We start from the raw sequence: 12,978 nt of genomic DNA, 5'->3' as shown, positions 1-12,978 counted from the left end.
TGCCCTTTGACAAAACTGGTAAATCTCAGGCTTTAGGGCTTCAGGAAAGACACTGCTTCAAGAACAAAGGGATTTGTCCCAGATTTTGTCCCCCTTTTTTTTCTTTTTAGGGGGTGGAGGTGTGAGTAGGGAAAGGGTGTAAAGGAGGGGAGGGAAGAGAGAAAACAAAAGCATGAACACACAATGAGGTGCTTCTTGCGCAGCTAGCAAACAGTGCATTTTTAGAGGCTCCTCCAGAATTTACCAGATATCTTCTGTGGTAAATGACAGAATTAATTATTATGAAAATGACACATCATTGATGGTTATTTTTGTTAGCTGTACAGGATTCTGACCAAGCACGGTCACCACTGTGTTACAGATGCTTCCCACTGCCCTTTGCCAGTGGGTTTTATAGCTCTATCCCACTGATTAGAGATGCACAGGCCATCACTTCTACAACACCATGATAGACAGCTACATTTTAGGGGCTGTGTCATGCAGTGTGACCACACTCAGATAAAAATACATCAACACCGCTGTCCAAAAAGACAAATCCCACCCACACATAACTGCTGTAGAAGTAGCTGCTTCCCTAGGGGCATATCCACACATGCAACCCACAAGGCAGGGATTAAACTCAGCCTGGGACACTCCATCTTTAACAGCTCAGCCAGGCATTTTGGCCAGCTGGGGCTCCCTAGGGTGGCCATGGCTGGTTTCAGCCATTTCAACACCTCTCAGCCCTGACAGCAGTGACTCTGGGGAAACAGATTTAAGAAAGGGAAAACACATCAAATGGGAGAAAAAAAAAAGTGTGAGAAACAGCCCTGTGAACACCAAGGAGGAGAGGAGGAGGTGCTTCAGGCAGCAGTGAAGAGACTCCCTTGCAGCCCATGGGGACACCTTAGCAGGCCAGAGAAAGATTTGGGGAGGAAGGAGCAGCAGAGGGCATGTATGAACAGACTGTAACCACTACTGACTGTGCTGCTCAGAGGTAGATCAGTTGGGAATGAACGAATGAGGCTGGGGAAAAAAAGGGGAGTTTGTGAAAGCTGCTGCTGTATCTTTTGCCTTTATTTCTCACCATTTCATCCCTTTTGACTGGCAAAAAGTTAAATTAATTTTCCTGAATTCAAGTTTATTTTTCCTGTGATGGTAACTGGTAAAATGACCTCCCTTGTCTTTATCTCAACCCACAAACTTTCTCACTTTATTTTCTCCCTATCCTTTTGAGGAGGGAAAGTGAGAGAGCAGCTGGCCAAGGTCAACCGACCACTTATAGATTAACAATATATACAAGTTGACTCTAAGGAACCTTAAACATTGAACTGCTATAGCTACCAGCTTGTCCAGGGCAATCCTGAGCTTCCCATGCAAGAGATACTGTGGAAGCTACCGTGGCACAGCCAAGTGTTTTGGGGGCAAGTGCAGGATTGTCACCCATCTACAAATATAGGAGATGAGGATCTTATCACTTAGGACTTACATAATACCCAGGTCCTTATTTGGTTTCATCAAACTTCAAACAAATGTATAACTTGCATTGAAATGCATTAGTGAATGACTGAGCCTTCCTATCTATCATATCCTTTGGTGTTTAAGAAGCTAAATTTGCAGTTTACTGACTGAGTGAATATAAACAAAACCAGTGTAATCAGGAGAAGACAATTACAACTAAAGCCAATCATTCTGTGTAAATTACCTCCTTATGAACTACAGCCTGTTACCTGTCTTCTTGTCTGTTTTAAAATACTCCTTCATATTCCACTAATCTTAATGACGTTCCACGCTTACATCCTCGGCGTAAACAAAATACCATCATCAAATGCTCAACAACAGACGCAATAAATTCACAGACAAAATATCACTTAAGCACTGGCGCTGCATATTTTCATGGTATAGCTGCTGTCTGTGTATGATATACAGATCCAAATAGTTGCAGTCTAGTGTTCATTTTTCTTCCACTGATAAGTATTTAATAAAATACATTGTTCTGCACATATTTTTTCCTTTTCCTGCTATATCTTAATAATACACAAGCTGATATATTGTTTACCAAGCTCTAAAATGAAAAGAAAAAGGTTTCTGTTCACCACAAGGGAAGCAATTTTTTTCCAAATCGTTAAGATTAAATCACAAAGCAAAGCGCTAGTAATCTGCAGACTAAAAGCACTATAATATTAAATGGCTACTTTTTAATTTCCAACCCTTTTTTTATTAGCACTTTGCAATTTTAGGCCAATCATTTTGTGTGTGTTATATACAGCCCATTTAGGTAGCTGGCAAAACCTACTTTGGCATGGGAAAGGAAAGCAGCTACAGCTTCAGTTGGTGTTTTAACACTGCAGGGACCAGATAATACCCTGAGCACAGAACAGAGCTCAGGAATTAAGCAGTGCTCACAACCTCCTATAAGCATGGAAATATGGCTTTTATTCTACACCAGCTAAATGGTAATGCAAGGAACACATGGTCAACAAACCACTGAGATTGCATCCATGTCTCCCCTTTAACTCTGTGTGATTTCCACATACAACTATATTATTTAACATATAATGAATATATTTATATACATGTAGATTAATATATCTTTGGACAAACAATATCTCTCTATGTAAGTCAAAAAGAAGCGCTTTTCCACTATGCGGAATAAGAATTTCGTAATTGGGTAGTTTCTAGATTGGACTTGGTCTAGCAGACGACTGTTACCGCTGATATGCTTCCATTGTATAGGAATCTGAGGTCAACAGTGAAAAGGTTTAGGTCTGAATTGAAATGGATTTTAGAACTATTCTCATTTATTTCAAGAACAGAAACTAATAATCACTATATGCTTAACTATACCTTCAGTTCTAAAACCTAAACTTAAACATACTTAAAGTACTTAAGTGTATTTAAATGTACATTAATAACTCAAATTAATGGTGTTTGCTATAGATAGAAACTTTAAGAATACTCAAAAAAATATCTTGTGCACAGTCAACAGCCAAGAATTTAATGAGCCATATCATGCAAAAAAACTACACAGAATGCATTGCAATTTAAATTTATGTGCACAAAGGCTACAGAGCTACATTTCCTAGCCAGGTTTAGTAGTCTGGATTTGCTTCATGCATAAGCAAGGTGATAAATTCAAACCCAGCCAGTTAACACATTGTCTACAGTTAGCTTGGTATGTCCTGCATCAGAATCCAAATTTGGGAAAAAAAATCCTTAATATTTCAAATTACATCCAAATTCTTATTTTACCTTCCTGCCTGCTCAGATGCATAATGGCTAGCTAGACCAAGCCCATTCCTAGAAGTCTCAAATACTGGTTACTGCCTCCAGGAAGGTGAATCACTTAACATAATGTGACAACTTTGCATTAGAAGCAGCAAGAATTTCATATAACCCCAAATGCAAGATGCTAACCACCTCACAGCCAGAAGGAAGGAACTAAGGAGATATAAACCAACAGTTTTAAGGATCTCAGAGCTGTAGCTCACATGATCTCTTCCTGACTTTGTGTAAAATGACAAGAGCCTGCTTCAAGCACCACCAGCTCATTTCTGGTTTTCCAGCCTTACAGAAAGAACACTAAGAAGGCAGCAAAATCTTTTTATCCAAATATTCTTTACCAGCTAGTAAGTCTGGTTGTCCACATTTTTGCTCCACAGCACCTTGCTGAAGTTCCAGTGTCCTTCCCACCTCTTTCCTCCCTGCTTTTTTAACCTTCACAGGCATAAAGAACAGCTCTGGGCCACAAACACAGCTCAGGTCAAGGCCAGACTGAACCTAGGGCCACTCATCCAAGCTATGGAAATACTGCACAGATGAAGTGTTTTTTTGAACACATATTGAAAGTTATGAAGCAAATTACTTGGAATCCCATAGAAGTGGAGAAAAGCAGAAACGACAAGAGAGGAGAGCTTTTCCACTTTTGAAGATTACTGCAGTAAAGACATTTTCAGATGAGGAAGTACATGCTCCCAACATACATCATCAGAAGCATGTATTTTTAGACAATATAAAGATTTCTCAAACATAAAGGGAGCTGATAGCAATCAAAGCTGTATTGTATGGGCTACGGTTGCTGGGGCCACACTGCTGGATTCTGAAGCTCTCTGAAGTGGCATTATTGATTTTTGTCCTCCACTTTAGAACTATGTTAGTTCTATACAAAAGCAAGTACATAATAATCCACAATCTTCTCCTCAGCACTACTAACAGACTGCTATCAGTTACCCTAAGAGATAGCTTATCAAGAAGGCAAGCAAGAGGGGAAGGAGAAGTAAATTCAGCCAGAAGACTGGGTTATCAGGTATTAGTTTTGTGAACCATCTGACAATCTGAATACTTCAGTGATTGGAAAACATAATTATAAAATATGAACACAACAGTATGAGCTGCTTTATTGGAGACATGATAGAAGCAGCAGGTCCTGAAAGAAAAGATGCTTTTATATTATCTTTCTTTTTTGCATTCTCCATTTGAAGAAAAAAGATTGTTTGAGATTTTAAGTTCTGGAAACTACTGTCATCCTCTTTGGCCAATGGGGTTGCCACATTATCAACACCAGTCCAAGAAAATGAGAACTGCTTTTATGCACACAGCTCTCATCCCACCCTCACAAAATTACATTTGTGCACAATTGCCATATGCATAAAACAAACTCAAAAGGAGATAAGTGGGACTCAATATATTTATCTTTTTTGAACAGAAGAGCATCCTATTCCAACCATACCAAATGTGCTATGAGGCTGCTCTTCCTTATCAGGTGGTAGTGAACAGAAATAATTCTGCTGATGGAAATTTAAGTCTTAGTGGGGGCACTGCTCACCACTGGGACAGCTTGTCGAGTATGTCCCCAGCATGCCAAGTCTGGATGACCTTGTGCACCCCACAGCTGGAGAGAAGGTCTCCTGCTCAGCACCAGACTGTTTGGGATCCTTTCTGCATCACAGCAAGCTGCATTCTGAACAAAAAGCATCTCACTTCTCACTTGCTTTCTTCCTTACATCCCTTCACTTCAATTTCTTTTAAGAAATGGGCATGCACAATGACAGCACAACATGTGAACTTAAAAAACACAGACCATTACAAGTAAATTAAATAATGAAAACTGCATACCATAAGGAAAATATAAATAAGGAACAAAAAGTGAAAGACTTCTAATATGATTTTTTTCCAAAATGTGATCCTTATATTAAACACAACATATTGAATTATGTTCCAGTGCAGATTTATAGACATAAGTGTGTGCCACACTTCTTACGCGCTGCTAAGCACTGATTAAAATGTTAGTTTCATTATAAGATGAATTACCTTCTCTGTGCAGGAGGAGCACTATCAGATGCTTTTACAGTGAGAGCATAGGACTTCCCCACTGACAATACAACTCCTGGAGCAATGGTGATAAGGCCTGTTCGGTCATTGATGATGAAGTCTCCCTGATCCCCAGCCAAAATTTCATACACTATTTGTCCATTGGGTCCCTCGTCTGCATCTACAGCGGTGAGCTGCAATTCAAAACCAGAATGTCAGCATGCATGTTTCAGTGTTGTAGTTTAATAGGTTTTCATATGGCAACCCAGTAGGGGTAAAGGAAATAGAGGGGAAACTTGAACATCTGTAACATGTGCAGTAATTTCTAACTACTGTATGACAAGGATACAATTTAAATAAAGGATAATAGGTTTAAAAACATCATGAAGCAGAGAAAAACTGCTTACGTAAAATTATGAGCAAATTATTTTAAGAAAGATATGAATTATGAAAGCTAAGTAAGACCAAACTTATTCTCTGTGGATTTAAACTCGTAAGACTTCCTATAAAGGGGGAAGAGGGGGAGGGAAGAAGATAGTTATTGTGTTGACAATATAACAAGAGGATTGTATTTAAATATTGAAAGTTCTCACCCCTCTCTACACTCTTCAAACTGTCAGTCTTCTTTCTGCAGGAAATTCTAACATCTAGGGCTTATATTACAAGCCCTAAGTGTGTAGGACTGGATAACAATGTCTGTACCACTCATCTGTACATGTACCATAAAGGAAGCCAAGTGGAAGGGAAACAGCAGCTTTGTCATATGGGTACGCACCTAGGAAGCACAACCATGCACATCATAGACGTGCAAGGCTCTTTTGACATGGGAATATGACACTGCCTACCCGAAAGGCTGTGCTTGTGGAATCCCTACACAGTCTCTCAACCAGGACTGTGACTACTCTTGCTTATAGTGTTTCTTTTATGTAAGTGTATAATTTTGATTCTAAGCATGAGAAAAATCTAAGGCCTAATATTTTAGACCCATATTACAATGATAAACATAATTAAAAGAGTGGGTTCTTATTCTGCCCTGGGAAAGGTAATGGGTTTATCCCACTTCTGTAGGGTGCCATGGTAAAATAAATATTTACACATACAGACAGAAAATATGGCTCAGTGATCATATTTGCTTGCTTTTAGCCAACTGCCAAGTAGCAATGACTCTGAATGACGTGCCATAAAGCAAGTAACTAGAAATCTGAGATTTCAAATCAAATCTCTGCTGTGACAATTGGAAATATACATTCATGCCTCAGTCATGCTGGTTTACAGTCCCATGTCCTAGCTGAATCTTTTCACCTCTCGTCTTCACTTATACATATATAGAATAACACGGATTATTCTATATGCAATCTATAATCACACAACAAACTGCTCACAGTGCCTATCACTTGACCTGTATTACTACAATTAAAATTGTATCTTAATTATCACCATGTTCAGAAAACAAAGAAACAACATGGCATTTTGTTACATTTAGGGCTTAGAGACCAAAGTACCACTGAACTATGCCAGTACCTCTGGATTTTCTAAGGTGAATTTCTTCTTCTCATAGAGGTTATTTGGCTTATACGCACTCTGATTTCTCAGTTAGCTCTTCATTTTGTGTAATTATACATTACACCTCAAACAGCACATAGGATAATAAAAGTGCTATGAGTAGTACTTGAACATCTAGGAGGCAACAGATGCAGCAGGCAGTGGCAGCACTGCCTGTGCACCCAGCTGCCTGGTACCAAGAGCAGAGGAGCTGAAATGACAGTGAACAATGGCACAATGGGGTGCTGCTGCTCTCAGCTGCAACTAAGGAAGTCTGAGGTGGGAAATGGCAAAGGGCACCAGGAGGTACAGCAGCAGAGCCCCCTGGGATATAAAACCAGTAAGAAACCCCAGCCAAGGAATGATTCCCTGCAGGGCTCCTAAAGTGAGTATGAAAAAAATAATAGACTTGTAGCTTCTTGCAAGGTCTCTGCTGGCCTGTCTGCTTTGGCTTTCTTGACACACTCATGTTGGTGGGCTGTATTGCATAGAGTATTGCAAGTTCAGGATTTAAGCATAACACACACTGACAGAGAATGCTAGCAACAACTACAAAGCTAAAAGCAGGATCAACAGACATTATCTCAGCCAGGACTAGCAAACACAGCAGGATAAATGTTTGCCTGCTAGACACCTTTTTCTCATCCCTGTGACACTCCCAAAGTCACATTGCATTGCAAAGAGGTAGAAGAACTCATTGAAATCTGGAAGAGCAGAAACCAAAACTTGCTCTTTTTTTGAGAACATATCCACCTCATCCTGTATTTTGAAATTCTAAAAAAGTAATTCTATGAAGACTACACTTTTGGAACATGCTTTGCATTCCACCTATGTGATGTCTTGATCTATCAATATATATCAATATATTAACCTGCAATGGCCCATTTGAACACACCGAAACTCAGATTTTCTGCACCCTCATAGGGTTTAGAACTTAAACCCCTCTCAAACCCAGTTTCTTTAATTGCTCTTTCTATCATTTCTATACACAACCAGATGTATTCATTACCCTCACAAAAAGTAACTATCAAACTAAATGACAGAGTTAAGAAAAGTGTGGTAATAACCTTCTCTCCTGAACTTCAAAAGTAACACACACAAAAAGATAAATAAAGGCTTTACACAAAATACATGGTCCTAAGTATTTAATGACAAGATTTGGAACAAGGCCAGTTTTTACTGTGATAACATGAAAAAGGGAATTAATTGACTACACAAGTATATAGATTAATCAGGTTAATTAAAATTACAAATAACAAATACCTGAAAAGTTACTTGAATAATGTTTTGGGGGCAATAACAGGACTCAAAACCAGAATCAAATAGATTTAAAGTTTAACAGCTGCCATAATATATGAGTCTATAAATTCCATCTCCAGCTGTCTCAGAATCATAGAGCTTCATAGCTAACAAGATTTGAGAAATACGGTCTAAAATATATGGAAAGAAACACAAAACAAGATTTATTTTACTTTCCTAAGAAACACTGCATTCAGTTCTGGGCACCTCTTTACAAGAGAGAGATTGAACTGCTGGAGCAGGTCCAGAGAAGGGCAACAAAGCTGGTGAAGGGCTTAGAACACAAGTCTTAGGAGGAACGGCTGAAGGAACTGGGGTTGTTTAGTCTGGAGAAGAGAAGGCTCACGGGGACCTTATGCCTCTCTACAACCACCTGAAAGGAGGAAGGAATGAGAAGGTGCCTGGTCTCTTTTCCCAAGTAGCAAGTGATACGACAAGATAAAATCATCTCAGGCTGCACCAGGGGAGATTTAGATTGGATATTGTGAAAAGTTTCCTAACAGAGGGGTAGTCAGGTGTTGGAACAGGCTGCTCAGGGCAGTGGTGGAATCACTGTCCATGGAAGTATTCAAAAACTGTGTAGATGAGGACCTCAGTGACATGGTTTACTGGTGGCCATGGCAGTCCTGGGGAAAAGGTTGGACTTGATATTAAAAGTCTTTTACAACCTAGTTGATTCTATGGTTCAATGTACTGAAAGTTTTGCAAAATAGGTGTATATTCTTCTGCAGCAAGAAGTGGCTTTCTTGGAAGGAAAAAAGGACTTATAATGATGCTCGACAGCTTACAATGCCACACTCTTTGTCACTGTATAAGCTCTGTTCAAACTCACTTTATACTTGGAAAAAACTGGGCTTTGCTATTTGACCTGCAACATTTCCACAGCAACACTTCAAGTGAGCTTACCCTGTACAGATAAAGAGATTACTAACCTTTCCAATAGCCCTGCATTTTTCAAGGAATTAAATGTTCAACAATGTTGGTATGACTTGTACTGACCTAAAGTGAATTCTGCAGAAACCATGAGTCATGGCAGTTCACCTCTCAACAGCTGTCATCAAAACGAGTGCTACAGTCAACTGAGTGCAAGGCTCCAGAGCACATTCAGTATGCATTTATGTTGTATAACAGTGTTGAGGAAACAGTATAGCTGCTCTCCAGAGCAGCACACCAGTGAAAAACACTGGGCTGCCAGAAGTTAGGTAGCAGCCCTCCTCATCCTTCTATGGCTCAGCAGTACAGTCCAGCTATTAGTTGTGCTAGGAAAAGCAGTAATGAGTTCCTATGTGTGAGGAGCAAACAGGATGGCGATGAAAATATTCCTGAACTTGAGCCAACAAAACATTACACCAAGAGCAGGTCAAAACACTTCAATATCTTCTTCAGATATTAGGTCTTTGCCCGTTACTTTTGCTTGTATTTAGGTATATTTATTGAGAAATGCAAACCTAAGCCAGTTTTGTTCTCTGTTTCTGCTAATAATGTTTACTTTGTAGATGGAAATTAATATGGTGATGGACTGAAGGCAAAGCGTTGCAAATAACCATATAAATAAAACATTAAGTTTGGTTTGCAAATGACTATTACAAAATTTCCTCTAAATTGTTCTGTGGTTTTACAGCAAGATGCATGTTTAAGAGTTGTATGCAGCTGTATCAGCATATGTTTAAAAGCTGTATAAGCATATGCCAGGCTGCAAATACCCAAACATGTCCCTAATACATAATTTAGTATGTGTCCATATGCAAGGATGGCTTCAGTTACCTGTGCACAAGGCAGGGAATGAAAAAAAAATTGTTTAAAAGAGAGAAAGTGACCCAGCACTGAGAAGTCACATTTGAGGTAACAGCAACATCAGTCCCAGAGGAGGCACTAATTTAATGGCTCTAAATAAAATTTTTCCTGTGTACAATTTAAAGTACTGCTCCTGCTCAAGACTAATTCTAACTGCAAGCAAGACAAAGGGGCAGAAACTTTACTGCCTGCAGTTTTACTATCTTTTATCTTTTTGCTTTCATTTCTGACCTCCAGCACAATGGTTGTCTATGCTGTGAAGTGGGAAATTGAATGCTCTTTGTAACCAAGATCTGGGGCAGGACCTCCAAGTTAACTTGCACTGGTCATCTTAGGCAGAATTGTTTCAGCTCGCAGAAGGTGAATGAACAGGTAATGCACTAATCCACTGCATAGCTTATTTTCCATTTTTAATCATGTAGTTATTTAATTGTTCATATAAGAGAGCCCTCAAACATCAGTTATAGTCATACAGGAAATTAGGTAGAAATTAAGATACATAGATAAATTAAAATAGGTTATTTTTTTTTCATAAAATTAAAGCAGAGAACAGCATATACCTTTTAAGTCTAGTTCACAAGTTATTCTGTAAAGGGAACATATACAAAACCAGAATGGATTTAAATTACTTATGTGAAATATTTTGCAGTATTGCTGCATACTCCAACCATCAATGTGCAACAAGTTCAAATACCTGAATTGCATGAAGAAAATATTAATAGGAAAGTGGAAATCAGGACAGAAAAATTATACTAATAATATAAAGAAGATTGAATTGAGTACTTTAATAGCTTTAATATTCATCAGTCTATCTTGTGGTAATTATTATTTACCACACATTTAACTGTTTTAAATTGCATATATGTCAGTCATTTATTTTCTTTCTTTGGGGGCACAATAAAATACTTATAAAAGCAGAAGGAAAAATCAGGAAAGTAATTCTCAAGCTGAAAGAGACAGTATACAGACATTTAAACTTAATTGAGAAAATACTCTCCTCAGCCAAGGCCTCAATCTTACAAGTACTCAGAGCAGGCAACTGAAATAAGAACTTCCCAAAGCAGTTGTTTTCAGCACCTCAATGGTACTGCAATTAGGGCCTGCTCAAGAAGTCAGGAAGCAGGTATTTCATGCTGCACACTGTATCCTCAGAAAATAGAGGGACATCAGTCCTACAAAGCCAACAAGCTCATTGTGGTTATCATGATAACCAGGAGGTTTGTGAAAAATACACAAGCCATGAAAAGCTACAGCTAACACATAAACTGTAAGGCCAAAGATAGATTAGCCACCACCAGGCTCCCAGATGAAACCAGTGCCACTCAGTAGCACACAAGTCAGTTTCCACTGTTTTGCTCACTGAAAGGCAACAGTGAAAAGAGGGAAATACCTTGCTCTAACCACCTAGTGGAAAAAAATTGGACTTTTAAGCTTTTTTTTTAAGCAGTAAAATCAACAAAATTTACCACAAAATGGGACAAAAAGTACATATACACTGGGTATTTGCAGATATTCATGCCACTGCACTCAGCAAAAAAATTAAAAATCAGGATCCCTTACTACCCTCAGGATAATTAAAGCAAAGTGGCAACTGTGTGAGAGCACTTACATTGTTAAACCAGAAACTTGCATTTTTGTTTTTAGAAAGATTACATGCTTCATAAAAGAAATACTTTCTTGATCATCTCTGAAAACAGGTCTGAGTCGAAACTGCAAGTCACTGCTTACATGTATATGACTATGAGATTGTACAGATTAACTGAGGTCAGTATTCTTTCTTCTAGCTTACTTTTTCTGATTACAGAAAGTTTTTTACAGACCAATCATATCTGACCTGTGCATTTCCCTCTGGGAACTTTCAGAGCTGATTGTCAGCTCACCCCAGAGAATCTCAAATGATTCTTAAACAAATTATGAGGTAGGGGTACAAGATTAATTTGTTCCACATACAGAGAGCAAGCTAAATTTATCCTCAGAGTCACTGTATTAGCAGTTAAGAAGGGGAAAAAATATTTTCCATTTGAGAAGATACTTATTTATAAAACTGAAGCAAACAGTGATCAGGCAGCACATACCCACCTTCCTGGCCTAAGGAAACCCATGGGTACTTGTGGCACCACAGAATGGTGGCTACTCATAACTCCACAATCCAAATCCCATTTCTCATACTCCTGTAACACTGAATGAAAGACTTGGTGCCTGCAGCCCAGGCAAGATAACAAGGTAAGCAACATCCCAAATACTCCAACAGCCTAAAAATCAGTATAACCGTCATTATCACAGTACGCAAAAATCTTAAGATGACTCTTAGTTTTTTCTGTCAGTTTACAAAATCAGATCATCTTGTGATGTAAGATTAGTTGAAAACAACCCCTCTTCTAAAACAGACAGAATTTTCTACTCTCTGTCTCTGACGACATTATAAACTTGTATATTCTGAAAGTAACCACATGCTGACCAGACACGTACAGATACATGTGTGGAGGAGGGAAAAAACACCCTCTCAGAACTCTCATGTTTTCCGAGAGAATATTAATTTTTAGCAAAGGCAAAATTAAGGTCCAGCTTCCTCTACTCATTTCCATCTTCACAATGTTATTCTAGAAGGTACCTGTTCCAGACCTACTTCAGGCATTAGCTAAGTTAAAATGCTCTGATGATATTTGCATCTAGACTTTTCTTCTTCCCATTTCTGCCCTTACAATTTTTCATCCTTGCAATGTTTCTAATCTGCATAATTTCATTGATCTGTCTGATGGTTTTTATGATGACAAGCAGTCACTCAGCATCAGTGCAGGAATGCAGAAGGTAACTGCTGCATATAATGGTATCTCAGACCATGCCTGCTCACAAAATAATTTGTGTCTCCACTAAGCTAAGGTGACAAAGGCTACTCCAGGTGGCCTTGAAGAGCAGCCACCTTGCTTTTTCCCAGAAGGAACACTTACTAAGGAATTCATAATTTTGTTCTTTGCATGCCTTCAGGGTCTGAAAATACTTGCAGTTGAAACACCAGGAAGTGTGCACATTCCCTTTGCACACAGATATACTTTA

General features: G+C 38.8%; 1 protein-coding gene across 3 annotated transcripts in view; it reads right to left on the bottom strand.

The window, feature by feature from the left end:
• Positions 1-12,978, bottom strand: part of PCDH15 (protocadherin related 15) — a 353,847-nt gene that overhangs the window by 175,736 nt on the left and 165,133 nt on the right. For all 3 annotated transcript variants that reach the window (XM_013130209.3, XM_013130207.2, XM_013130208.2), the window contains exon 13: positions 5,290-5,483. In XM_013130209.3, coding sequence (XP_012985663.2) covers positions 5,290-5,483 — 194 coding nt within the window. The remainder of the gene's footprint in view (positions 1-5,289; positions 5,484-12,978) is intronic.

Source organism: Melopsittacus undulatus, chromosome 4 (assembly GCF_012275295.1).
Source record: "Melopsittacus undulatus isolate bMelUnd1 chromosome 4, bMelUnd1.mat.Z, whole genome shotgun sequence".
NCBI classification, from domain to species: Eukaryota; Metazoa; Chordata; class Aves; order Psittaciformes; family Psittaculidae; genus Melopsittacus; species Melopsittacus undulatus.
Note: the sequence above shows the minus strand (reverse complement) of the source record. Positions and strands in the feature narration are given on the sequence as shown.